This window comes from Letharia lupina (genome assembly GCF_014066315.1).
Source record: "Letharia lupina isolate WasteWater1 chromosome Unknown contig_10, whole genome shotgun sequence".
Lineage (NCBI taxonomy): Eukaryota > Fungi > Ascomycota > Lecanoromycetes > Lecanorales > Parmeliaceae > Letharia > Letharia lupina.
The window spans coordinates 177639-191075 of record NW_023502979.1 but is presented as its reverse complement, the minus strand read 5'-3'; the positions used below and the strand labels follow the sequence as shown (position 1 = coordinate 191075).

The 13437-nt window shown below is 48.8% G+C and overlaps 3 protein-coding genes across 3 annotated transcripts; 2 read left to right on the top strand and 1 right to left on the bottom strand.

The window, feature by feature from the left end:
- Window positions 1-1591: 1591 nt before the first annotated feature.
- On the top strand, window positions 1592-2707 carry HO133_000079 (uncharacterized protein; the record flags this gene model as incomplete). Its single annotated transcript, XM_037291019.1, has 2 exons — window positions 1592-2051; window positions 2118-2707. The coding sequence occupies 2 exons, from the start codon at window positions 1592-1594 to the stop codon at window positions 2705-2707; spliced, it is 1050 nt and encodes a 349-aa protein (XP_037152454.1).
- Window positions 2708-8631: 5924 nt separating this feature from the next.
- Window positions 8632-9194, bottom strand: HO133_000078 (uncharacterized protein; the record flags this gene model as incomplete). Its single annotated transcript, XM_037291018.1, has 2 exons — window positions 8632-8858; window positions 9017-9194. The coding sequence occupies 2 exons, from the start codon at window positions 9192-9194 to the stop codon at window positions 8632-8634; spliced, it is 405 nt and encodes a 134-aa protein (XP_037152453.1).
- A 1244-nt stretch (window positions 9195-10438) lies between these two features.
- Window positions 10439-12670, top strand: HO133_000077 (uncharacterized protein; the record flags this gene model as incomplete). Its single annotated transcript, XM_037291017.1, has 9 exons — window positions 10439-10668; window positions 10727-10821; window positions 10899-10968; window positions 11046-11211; window positions 11262-11386; window positions 11434-11523; window positions 11575-11842; window positions 11890-12405; window positions 12464-12670. The coding sequence occupies 9 exons, from the start codon at window positions 10439-10441 to the stop codon at window positions 12668-12670; spliced, it is 1767 nt and encodes a 588-aa protein (XP_037152452.1).
- Window positions 12671-13437: the final 767 nt, after the last annotated feature.

Sequence of the window (13437 nt, the reverse complement as noted above, 5' to 3'; positions counted from 1 at the left end):
AATTCGAAGATAATTCCTTTAATTAGCACTATTTCTTCTCTTCTCTTTTCTCTATATCTTTATATATATTAAGTGTATAAATTATTTTAAATAGTATATTATATGTAAAAACCGAATATAGCTAAAAGGCTGAGTGGGGAAAAATGGTCCCACTCTTGTCTATATAGCTAGAGGGGCGCCCCTTCGATGTAGAAATCTCACACACACACACACACATATCAAAAATAAAATGACGAGTCTGATGAAAGCACGCATGGACGATCATGGGTAGTGAACACTTGGGACACTTACGCCACAGGATGTGTACTATTCCGGCGTTGATTATAGAGATTGGTGTGCTTGCTCGTTGGGCACGCTCACTCACGTCCTTCTGGGTAGGCCACTTCCCCAGCGAGCGGGCGAATTACTAATTCATACCCCAAAAGTATGGATCCTTACCGAATCATACCCCTAATTACCGAATCATACCCCTAATTACTGAATCATACCCCTACACCAGATTTCACCCAAATATGGGGTATGATCCGGTAATTTGCCCTTGCTCGGGGTATGATATAATAAGTTTTCAAAGTAGCCTTAAACTACGAAGGAGATAATCCGCGATTTGGCTTATTCGATCATAGAAATAAGGGAGTTTCTCCGACCGCATTTGATGAGAATTATATCAGCCTAAGAACATCAGACGAAAGCCGAGTAGGGGAAATTTCGAGCCCGGGGGTGTCCGCACTTCACGCTGCAGAGACCCCTATTCGGGCCTATATCGGACCACGTAGGGCCCCCGAAGGAATAATTCCTAACAATACGATATCTGCGCAACGGAGTGGGGGACCCCAAAACGGAGCGAGACGGGGTAGCCTTCGCCCCGTTACGCAGCGTAATAATACCACCGTCATCAATAATCGAGTTGACGACTACTATCAGACGTGTAGTAAGATTAAGTCTACCGCTACCGCTATCTATCAGACCGTCTCATATTAGAAAGCTATTATTTAAAATCCTCGTCAAATCATATCCCAAGCAATGGCAAATTACCGAATCACACCCCATTTTTTGGTGTGATTTGGTGTAGGGGTATGATTCGGTAATGATTCGTACTTTCGGGGTATGAATCGGTAATTTGCCCCCCAGCGAGCCCACCTAAGGAACGGATGTGGTTACATTTGCGCGCGTCGACTCGCGATGAGTCTGTTCAGGCTTGGTATCGCCTTTTGACACTCAAAGCTTGCCTCGAGAACGCCAGCAGGGAAACGATATAAGACCTTACATATTTTGCGAGGCTCAACACTTTCCTCGATTGACTTCTGAGATTCTCGTCATTCCTACATCCCGGAATGCACACTCTTTCCTGGAAAATTCTACGATTTACCTATGTGTTTAAGATGTCTCTCCTTCAACACAAGTATCTCTTACCATATAACTCAATCTGCCCACAAGATCTCTGTCTCCTCAACCATTCACACTAAGTCTCTAGCCTTGTTGTACTTTCTGGATATCATATGAAACGCGCTCATCAACAGAGGTCCCCACATCCAGACCCAAGCTCCTTTACGTTACAACTTACCCCAGTCTCACATGGTGACCAAGTTTCAACATGTCAACTCCGGCAAATCCCCACATCACTTGTGAGCACTGCAAGCAGAAGGCCACCTTAGCATGTGCTGGCTGTATAGCAGCACCGGACACTGCAGCTGGTATCGTCCAGACGACCTGGTATTGTGGAGCGAGTTGTCAGCGGGCGGGTTGGAATAACCATAAGGAAGCCTGTAAGGCAATCCAAGCTCGCAAGTCTTTATTCAGAGCTGGAGAGGTTGTACAGCACGCTTTTTACATGTACCGGGAGAAGGTTTTTGACAAATATGTCTTGAGTGTTGAACGCGACGGGGAACACATCAAGACCAACATCCAGTATGCTTCCAATCAGGATAAATTCTTTGTTCCGTTTCCAGACGAGGTCTGCGTTGATCACGCGGACAAACAAGCCTTGTTGGCGTCTTGGGCTTGCGCCGACGCCGTTGCATATATGCATGGACTGGTGAAGAGTCTACTTCAAGGTGAGTGAATCATGCAGCCGATGAGAATACCTGAGGAATCGCGCTGGATCGCTCATATATGTACAGGACTCTACAAGGAGATAAGCGATGTCCTGGTCTCGACGAAGAATCACCGTCGCCGCTTCATCAACGCTGGTATAACAGCACCTAATAACAACGACAATACGAAATACGGTCATGAGGTCATTCAAGTCACACTCAAGAATGGCGAGAAGTATGTGCTCGACATTGCAGGTGCCCAGTACGGACAATTCAACACTGTCATCCCATGGGATGTTTATGTCCAATCTCATGTCAAAGACGTCATACATTGCCATGAATTCGGTTCCACACGCGAGCGCATAACCTCTCCGATATACTGCAATGGTAGCACCCACATACAGCTGAAGAAAAACTTCAACAAGCTCTTGTCGACAAGCATGGACGCCAAGATCAAAGAATGGCAAGATTCCAATATCACGCTGCCTGCTATGCTCAAACTTTCGGAGCAGAAACTTCTTCAGAAGCGGGGCGACTTTTTTTCGTTCTTGGATGGCGAGCTAGACAAAGCGAAACAGTCCATCCAAGGGACACTATCGGGTAGAGCGAGGGTGCCAGCTACAGAAGCCTTGTTGGAACAATGGCTTCGTAAAGGTACATTTCGCCGTGGATCATAGGTCGAGATCTGGCGATCATCAGAGTCAAGCAGTGGGCAAGACGGCCGGAAGAGTCACTAATCTCCTCTGATCGGTGGCCTTCTACATCTCAGTGAGTATCAAGGTGATGTTAGCAGGCCCCGGCATTTTTGAGAGGTGGTTGCAGATAGATGAGGCCGCTGCCTGCTCCAAGACCTCATAGAAAGCGTAAGGCGCGACTGAAGCTCAAAGCATTGAAGTACACATCAAGATTCGCCAATAATGACCGATCTGATCACGAATCTTGCCATTTGCGTAATCACTAATGCTGCGGGACGATCCAAATAACGCAGCAAGACAAATGCCCAGCATCACCGCTTCTTCGCTTCGTCAGACCTACCTAAGAGACCATGTATGCTAATGCAAATAACCCTGCTATGCCGTGGATCCTGTTGCAACGTATAGGCTATGCGGCCCTTGAGGATTCATGGGCCCATACTCTTACTACCACCACCCTAGGAAGATGTTTCATGATGATCAGAGAACCTTGAGGACTCTTGGCATTCCATGTGGGCTTTAATATGGCCCCAGTTGCATGATACTAATCGTGATTCTTGCTTCCTCACCAAATGCTCGATCTTGATGGTGGGATTCTAGACAGCGAGCCATCTCACCTTCTAACGTCTTCATACATCCGAAGCCTGGCTTTTAGCTTGCCCTCAAGCGTGCCCTCACAGCACGCAGCATGTGTTCATGTTTGCCTACCTGCTTCTGTTGATTATCAAACGAAGATGGTGGACCCTCCATCCAACTGACGGCCGTCTCAAATCTGAAGAGAATCTTCCGAGTACTGAAGAGGCAAGAGTCGAAGACCTAGGTTTGAAAGCCCCCAGAAATCGCGATTGAGCAAAATCTGCGCCCTGTACCGCTGGCACTGAATTTTCGCAAGATGGAGTCATGGCAAGCGCTGTTCGGCTCTCCCTGGACAGTAAAGCTCGTGATGTCGACGGTAACGTTGAGATTGCTACTCCGATCCCCCAACTCTTGAAACAGGCCTGATGGAACTGTGTTGTCTGAAAACAGGAAGTAGATATTATCTTGGTCGAGAGTTTCCTCGACTTCAAAACGCATCTTCTGCAAGATCTGGAAGACCACGAGTCGTCAGCTCGCGTAGCAGTACAATGGGACCACGAATCTCGTGATCTATGGCAATACTGGGGAAAAGGTAGCTCCCCGAACAGTAATATCGGTGGACCTCATTGCGAGTTTCACAGGGAGGGCCAAAGAAGCCGGCGGTCTTAGAGGCCCTGGCCATAGTCCGTTTTTTTTTTCAATTGGCCTTGATCTAAGAAATGAAGGGGCTGGATGTGACGATACCTTTTCGCGCAGCGAGCGCAGTCCTCCGCTCTCGATTTGATGCAAGTCGGTGCGAATGCTGCTCGAGATGGCAGGAAGGATCTGGAAAATGTGTGCCTCTATACTGGGATTTGCCTTGGTCGAAAGCGTCTAAGTGAAAATAATCATATTGTCTGCTCAAATGATAACCAGGACGGGATTTCAAAACAAAAACACTTGACCTTGATCTTAGATTGTCCCAGTTCCAAGCGTAGGCCCCAAGCTTGCCCCAAGGTTTTCCCTTTTCTCTTCAAGGAACAACAAAGACTTTTGCTCTGGTTACTCCACCAGTGGCCACTCTGATTGCCTCTCGCCTTGAAATGTTTCAGCAAGTGAAGCGTATAGGGAAGAGGATCCCGCACAGTCGAGCATAATGATGACCGCCTCAAATCCAGTCAAAGACTTCAGCGCATCGACTAAGCAGGTATGCAAGGCGGAGCGACGATCCCACCCATGAAACCACGATGCATCAAACTTGATGCAGCAGGGTTTTCCCGCGATACCATTCCCGCCGAATTTCTGGAGAACCGAGCCACAGTAGTATGTTTCCGAGTTTTTGATGCGGTCAACGTCCGTGAAAAAGCGTACATCGAGTATTCTGTTCGCTACCGCTTGACTAAGTCCTGACACACACTGGCGGTGTGGGTAGGTCGTGAAGGAACCATGTCGATACGACGATATTTCGGCTACTTCCCGAACGGCGTTAACTTGGAGGATGTGTGTCTTCAGGGCCACGTGTGATTGGAATCCGTAGCAGCGTAATAGTATCACCTATCTCGTTACCTTCCACGACGGAATCGCGGCCCGAGAAGCAGTGCTGATAGATCTCGTCGCGGATTTCGTGAGGGAGGTCAAAGGAACCGAGTGGTGTGGAAGATATAGCTATGGCGGAGAGATGTTCGCAGGTGTTGGAGACAGTACTTTGCTGGTCGCAACCACGTTCAGGTCTCCGGTGTCGGTGCGTGACCTATCAGGTAGAATGGAAGGAAACAGATCTGGGCACAGAACAAAGGATACGGGAAACGTACCCAGATTTGCGTGTCACAGGACGTTGATGCAACTCTTCGGAGAGGATTAAGGGGCTAATTACTAATTCATACCCCGAAACTAAGGAATCCTTACCGAATCATACCCATAATTACTGAATCATACCCCTAGGGGTATGATTCAGTAATTTGTCATTACTTGCCGTATGATTCGGTAATTTGCCATTCATGATAAAAATCGCAAAAGGGGAAATGCGCGACCTGGGCCATCCGACCATAGAAAGCCGAGTGGGCTAAATTTGACCCCCCGGCCTGTCTACACCCAGTCTGTGTGTTAGCAGCAGCCCCCACGGGGGCCCTGCGACAGCCCTACGGGGGCCTTATTTAGGTCCAAATAGGGGTGTCTGGCTGTCAAGCGTAGACACCCCCGGGACCAGGCTTTTTAGCTGAGTTACTAACACTGTGACTCACACACACTCCTACTCCTAATAGTCTACACAGGCATAGACACCTAGTAGTATAGACATAAAGTAGGCACCTAGCTGCATCTTCAAGTAGGCTGTTAAACTATTAGGTATGTGATGTGTAGAACGGACGGATTGATTCTCCAGACCTCTCCGGGGCCAGGTCCTAAATACAGTACAAAATCAGGTGGCTGATCAACACGGTGGCTGGGAAGCGTGGGGGCCATATTCGACATGCCCCTGCATCAAATTTCGACATAGGCCACTATGGCAAGTTTGGTAAATTACCGAATCATACCGGTAAGGATTCATAATTTCGGGGTATGATTCGGTAATTAGCCCGAGGATTAAGGTATTGAAGAGGGCCGCTAGTAATACACGCTAGTGTACTGTAACGATTCTGGTCGGTCATCCACGCGTGATCATCTACGCTCTGGCTCCACAGAGTCACAACATGATTTGACGTGTACAGAGCAGGATTCAAAGTCACAAGCTTCTAGATTCCATCGCTCTGAACGGATTGTGAGTTCACCTGAAGCATCAAGAAGGAAACATAGCCTGTGGAAACCGGGATATTCCGAGTCTTCCGTCACACTAGATTATTGAAAAAGTAGGACAGGCGAACCGCCGATGTCCGAAATTGTTGTGATGGAGTATAACGGCTGACTATTTAGCTTTGTAGGTTGGAGGAACTGTGATAAGACATCATAGTCGATTCCGCCTCCAAATGCAACCTCCTAGGATATGCAATTTCCGATATCACAGCTCGATACAAAAGAACAATTACAACAAGTTTTTTTTTCCATTGGTTTTCATCTCTATTCGGCATATATTGCTATAGCTATCTACTACTTTGGGTGGTGGTTGATTTGCATTTTGGGGTGAAACCGAGTGGTATGATGCACATACGAAGCATTATCTCCATCCTCTGGCGGAGAAGAATCAGTGCGAGATTACAAGTTCTCTTGTGAGTGTTTCTCGTTCTTGAGTTGCGATTGGCTGAAAGAAGGGCTACGAGTTTCATACCTTAACAAAAGATGGACTAGTGCTGAGAGGCTGAAGATCCTTACGGCCGGATCTTGCAGAGCACGTTTCATCTCTTATATTCTGCCACACACACACCTTGTCAAGTAATTCATATCACGTCTTTTGCTTTCTTCGTCCTTTGCTTTCTTCGTCCTTCCTTATTTCCTACACAATCTCAACTAGATATTCTAGCACTTGGCTCCTATAACGAGTCTTCATACGTGAGAAGGTTGTCAGGTTTTCGAGATATGAATACAATACCGAATGCACCTACTTTCACTCAGTTGTCAGCTTTCGACGTAAACCTCAGCGGGACCCACATTATCACACGTTGCTGGTACCCCATATCCGTACGGTGATCGTCTCACTGAGCCAGTACGTTTGACTAATTCACCTTCCAGGGCAACTACGGCCGTCTTCCACGGGACCTATTCTACTGCACGATAGTGTTCTGCCTTCTGTCTTCGCATTCCGAGTGGCTGATTGCGGGTGCTTTAGCAGCTGCATTGACATACTCGGGCACTGCAGCAGCTCATATGTGTATGCTAGTTTCGTTTGGACCCTCCTATGGCGAACTCGATTTCTATGCTCTTTGCGCCATATTGAGCACATCATGCCTCATCGCAGTTCCATTGGTCAACTGGTCGAGCACGCTAAGGAATCTAGGATCCCACGATGGCGGTAGACCTGGTACAAGGATGATCATCATATACTGGGCGTTTTGGGTCACCTTGGGATTTATCCTGTGTCTGGGGAAGATTTGGTATGGCTTTACTCCATATAACGAGAGCACCGTGAAGACGGTCGTTTGCGTGCCACCAAGGACCACGGTGAATCTTACGGCTGGCCAGGGTCTTACTGCTGGTCAAGGCCCCTATCTGGCGAAATCTTCTCCTTACTTTCTCATCGATGCGGAGTGGATTGGCGATAACGGGTGTGTGGATCCTTGCGCGCAGGGACTGTTTGCTCAACCAGCAGCGATCTTCCGCTCGCTCTCCGATCTCCAACTACAGTCTCTCCATGAGATCGAAAACACTTATCAAATGATCTATGGTTTGCACTTTTACGACTTGTACCTCATAGTTGGCACCGCAATGGGGCCTATCGTGTTGCTCCAAGGCATCTGGGCTATGTGCTTTGGTAGGAGAAGTCCACGTCAATGCAGGATGGTGATCTACAACTTCGTCAGACATGCCAGGATACCTAAGATTGGGAGTAGCTCTAGGCACGGGACGGCGTCAAGGAGCGGCGGACAAGGGCAGAAAAGGACCGCTAAAATCTCGCGACCATAGCCTACCTATGGGCTGTCCTCTCGACTGTCTTTTGCGTTCTTCTGTTCGTCTTCAACATCGTCGCGATGGAGGTGCTGCTGTCGGGTTTTCCCCAGAGTGAATCTGCGAAACACATTGGCGCTTGGAGCCCCTGGGCCGCCACCGGGCTGATTATCGCTGCGGCTCTCATCTCAAAGGCCCCCCACAATCCGATTCGAAAGATGTCCAGTTTTTCCTTCCAAGCCTTGCAAAGGATCGGTGGTTGCCTCGGCTCGGGAGTCATGACAGTAAGAAACCTCGTGTCTCGGCGGAAGAAATTGAAGCAACTTCACCCCGCGCCTATCGAGCTGAAGACTCTTGGTCCTGTAGGCCAAGCCAAATCTGATCACCTGAGTGCCCTGTTCAAGAACTTGAAAAGAACGCTGGCGTCGTGCGGAAACACGGTCACCGACGAATGGAGGTCTCTCGTAGGGTTTTGGAGAGACCCTGACAATATGGAGACAGCTATTGCTTGATATCAAGTCAGACGGCAGACTGAATGGGTGTTTATGATATTGGGCCGTCATGATTTCGTGAAAAGGTTCGTTCGGTGATGCCTTAGAAAGGCCGCTCTGTGATTCCGCATGGCTTCTTTATTCTGGGTTTCATACAGTCATACAAGAAGAGGAGGTTTTATGAACGGGATGAGATCTTTGCTTCCATAAGGTCTACCATAAGATGCTTAATGTTCTAGCATCGTCCACTCCACAAATCAGTTCCTCATCTCCAATGAACTCGGCTCAAGGTACCTTGGACCTTCAGCTACCGCCAACGCGGCTTCTGTCTCACAATCCTGCCGTCGGTAGAGCTGGATGTTCGGGCACTCCTATCGCTCCAACCTTATCCTCCAGTCTTTCACTCAGCTTGTTCATCTCCTGCTGCAGTTCTTCTGCTTGGGGGCTGGCATTTGCCCGCATATGCTCGAGCGAATGGGATTTGAGGAAGGTGTGAGGATCCACGTGGCGCATAGAAGCAGGGTCCATTGTCGGCAGGACTTCATCTTTCCCACCTCCTTGTTGAGTTCAGGGCTGGGACCGACGTCCATAATGATCCTGCGAAAAGCAACAAATACCTTCAGTCTTCTGAAAAAGTGATCAGACAGCTTTCGTTGGACTTCAGAGTCGAGGGCTGACAGGTTGAATCTGAGACGCAAAGTGCTACGCAGGCTACCCCGACCGGTGAGTTTGTCCAAGATAGCGAGAGTCTTCAAGTTGTCTTCAACCAGCCAAGGATCGCAACAGTGGGACTGTGGGTTAGTGGGTCCATTCTGAGGCCATAGCGGTGGTAGTTGTTTGATCAACCGTTCCATCATTATGCGATATGCGATAGTAGTGAGACAGGTGGCCATGGCGAGTACTATTTGTATGGCCACTGCACCAGTAGTGGGCTCGTCATTCGAATTTTTCTCTTTCAGAGCCATGTCATTGTTCTCCCTCCCACCCACACCTATATATAGCTTCATTTCACTTCAGGGCATGTCGCTCAGACATGAGAGCTTTTCTAGCGCTGGGGGGCCTTTTTCTAGGCTATTTACATGTCCAGAAAAGTCTTAGCTGCCCCAGTGTTGGATATGCCCAATCATATATCTACTTGTGCGTGCGTTATCTCTGTATGGCCTCACTGTTTGCGAGCACTAAGATTAAAATTTCCACATTTGAAAACAGTAGAAATCGACTTCGACCTTCATGATGTGATCCGACACTGGTACTGAGGGGTAAGGGGTCCAGTCGATGAAGTGGTCGATTTAATAGCGAAAGACGTTCTCCGAATCAGAGATCCACGTGGCTTCATCATGTGTGACGATGGTTTGAATTGTTGTACTGCGGTCCTATTCACATCATAATCATTTGAGGTTTCATAAAGGACAAACTGCCCTTTGACAAGGTATCGAGAGATCTCGTTTCGGATTTCTCGAGGAAGCGTACCGAGGGTTCCAAGGCCTCGGTTGTCCGGAACAGTCTTGCTTGTTGTACACAATGCTGACGATGAGGTACCCGTAATAGATATTTAGACCATGGTGGGTAGATCTGGATATTGATGGGATATGTGGTGGTTGCAGTGCTCGCGGCCCAGTAGCTTCAAGGAGTGAGGTGGTGAGGCAGAGATAATGAGTGCTGTGAAGACGAGGGTATCTGTAAAGTATGGTAAAGTACCTTAGGTTGAAAATATGGTTCTGACTAGTCCAAGACAGGTGTCATGAAACCAGGGCGTGTTATCTAAGGTACTTTACCTTACATCATCGTCTCGCATCCAATACCCACATTCATTGTTGCAACTAGGACGAAATTAGGTATTGACATGCACCGGCTTCAGAGCTTAAGACGCCCATTCCATACTGGGCGTAAAATGATGTCATGATGTCATTTGAGACCCTTTTTTGAATTTGCGGGGACCTATGAGAGCCTGGTATTTCTGCTTTACCTTTGCACTTGCAAGTCGAAGCTTTTACTCAATACCGTAAATGACGCATCCCTAAAAGCATGTATACTTTACATACTACGGCCGGGCTGCCTCTCCATTTACTTCAGCCTTTCCTCTTACTTTCAATTCCTACATATTCCAACATCTCGAAAACACACCTTCATCGTCACCATGGCAAACGCAGGAGGAAGCAACCCCATCCAGCATCCATTGGCAGCCACAGCATCAGCCATTGGAGCTGCAGGTGGTGACCCTCGAATAAACAAGACATCTCTTTTCATGAGTGCGAACGAGGGTCCGGCTGAGATTGCAGCAAAGATTTCCGGCGTGAACCTGGGCGGCAAGCGAGAGGATGATTCTGCCTACTTCACCAACAATGAGGCTATTCCATGGCCTGACCCGTGAGCATCCTCCCTACGTCACTCAAGTCCTACGAGATGATGGCTGAAAGATCTTCAGAGCTCATAGTAAGACCGTTGGTGGCCTTCCGCTCGTGAGCGATACTTTCCTGCTCCAAAAGCAGCAGACCTTCAACCGATCAAAGAATCTCGAACGTGAGTCATCTCGTCACCATAATTGACATGACGTTCTCAGGTGCCCTGACGACAACCATCTAACCTATTTTGGTTAGGCATGGTGCATCCCTGTGGTAGCGGGGCATTTGGGCATTTCGAGTGCACCAAGGATATGTCCAATCTGACGTTGGTGGCCCTCCATTTGCATTGAGAAATGTGAAGGCGTGGTGGACAGAAAAGGATATTGATGTTGAAGCCTGCAGCAAAGCGAATTTCCTTCAGAGCGCGGGCCAGAAGACGCCAATCTTCATCCGCTTTAGCACCGTCACCCTTGGACGCGAGTTTCCCGACTCAGCTCGCAATCCGAGAGGTTTCGCTATCAAGTTCTATACAGGAGAAGGCAACTATGATATCGTTGGCTTAAACTGGGTATGGGGTTGCCGAAACTCGAAGTGCTGCATTGTTTGACTGATCTTCAGCCTATCTTCTTCTGTCGTGATCCAATCCAGGGACCAGATGTCATCCGATCTCAAGCACGTAACCCGCGAAACTTCCTCTTGGATTACGATGCCACCTTCGACCTTTTGGCTTGTACACCAGAAGGGTAGGGAACATTGTCCGTGTTCAAGTTTCAGCTAACACGGATGCTAGCAATCATGCTGGATTGATGTTCTTCAGTGACCATGGGACTCCTGATGGATGGATCCATGAACATGGCTATGGCTGCCATACATTCAAATGGTAAATGATCTTCCCCTCCCGTTCAGTGTATCACTTATTCATGGAAGGCAGGGTGAACAAGGATGGGAAATTCGTGTATATCAAATACCACTTCCTCGCAGAGACCGGACAGAAGCAGCTCACCGAACCCGAGGCGATTCGAATCTCCGGCGAAGATCCAGACTATTCCAAAAGACAGCTTTGGGATGCCATGGAAGAAGGCAAGGAGCTCGTCTGGAAGGCTCATGTTCAGATCATGGAGCCCGATGAAGCCGATGCCAACAAGCTGGGCTTTGACCCCTTTGATGTTACGAAAGTGTGGCCAAGAGGTCAATTTCCGGTACTTTCCCCAATGCCCACGAGCTTGGTATCGGCTGACACCATCAGATGCACGAGTTCGGGCGCTTAGTCCTGAACAAGAACCCGGAGAACTACCATCGGGACGTGGAGCAAGCTGCATTCAGCCCTGGTAGCATGGTGCCGGGCATCGAAGATAGCCCCGACCCGCTTCTGCAATTCCGCATGTTCTTTTACCGTGATGCCCAGTACCATCGCATTGGCGTCAATCTCCATCAGGTGCCCGTCAACTGCCCCTTCATGGCCGGTAATTACTCCAGTCTCAACTTTGACGGAGCAATGCGCGTCGATGCCAACCATGCCGGTAACAAGCAATACGTGCCGAACAGCTTCAAGAATGCCTTCCGACCTGACACTGCTGAGGCGCCCTACACCGTCGCCGACAACGTCGTTTCGAGGAAGTCCCATTACGCGCATGAAGGCAAGAAGAGTGAATATGCGCAGGCCACGGAACTTTATAGGCGTGTCATGAATGATACTGCAAGAGAGCACACTCATCAGAACACCGCAAAAATGATCTCGCGCGTGAATTATCCGATCATTCAGGTATGAAATTTCCGCTGATGATACGCTATCGCTGAAGGGATCGCTAAATGTCGTATAGAAAAAGTATCTGGCCCAGATCTACAACATCGCCCCTGAGTATCCCAAGGCCGTCTACGACCTCATGAGCAAGAAAGAGTTTGAATTCTCCGAGGTCGAAGAACTGTCGAAGAGCGCTCACGAGTTCTCCAAGGAGGCTAAGTTCAGGCCTGGAGAGAACGATCGCTTGGTGGGCTACGCACCGCCGACGAGCATTTACAACATGTAAGGATGGACAGCCACGGAAGTATGGATTGGCATTTTGGTATCGTACATAGCTTTTTTCCGATCCTTGCAGAAATCAATTCACCTGACAATTACCACACTTTATTGCACAACATTCCCAGTACCAAAGCGGTTCAAGTCGAGTGACAGAACACCAACCAGTGATCCTCGAGCCTCGACCACCCACACTAACTCTCCACTCTATAAAGCTATTGGCGCCGGATCGCCCAAACTGCATCATCAACCACCGAGCCATTGCAGGCATCTTCGAACCTCAATAATTATCCTAACAACATACCCAACCTCTCCACAGCCAGCCACCCAGTCACGCAGCCCCATAGTCAGAAAACAGCGAATATACACGTTCCGGCGCGCGAGATTATCCGATTCCACCTCCGTACGGCAATACAGGTAGGACATCCGACTCCGACCCCGACTCCACATGGATCCCCATTCCCCCGTTTCCGTTCCGTTGTGTTTGTCTCTGATCTCATCTTCCGCATCGGGTTGGGGGACGGTGGGATCCCTCCCTCTTTTCCTTCCTTCCTTCCTTCCGTCCGTCCTTCCTTCCTTCCTTCCTTCCTTCCGTCCTCCTAACGCATCCACCCCGTCTGGAATCGCAACGCGAGCCCGATACGACACGACACACCCCGCGTGCACTCGTGCGCGAGAACGCGGCTGTGTTGGGTTCATATACCCCTTCCCTTCTCATCCGTATATGGGTGCATTCGTTCGGTATCTCCGGATTCGAGAACGGGATTTGTTTGTCTG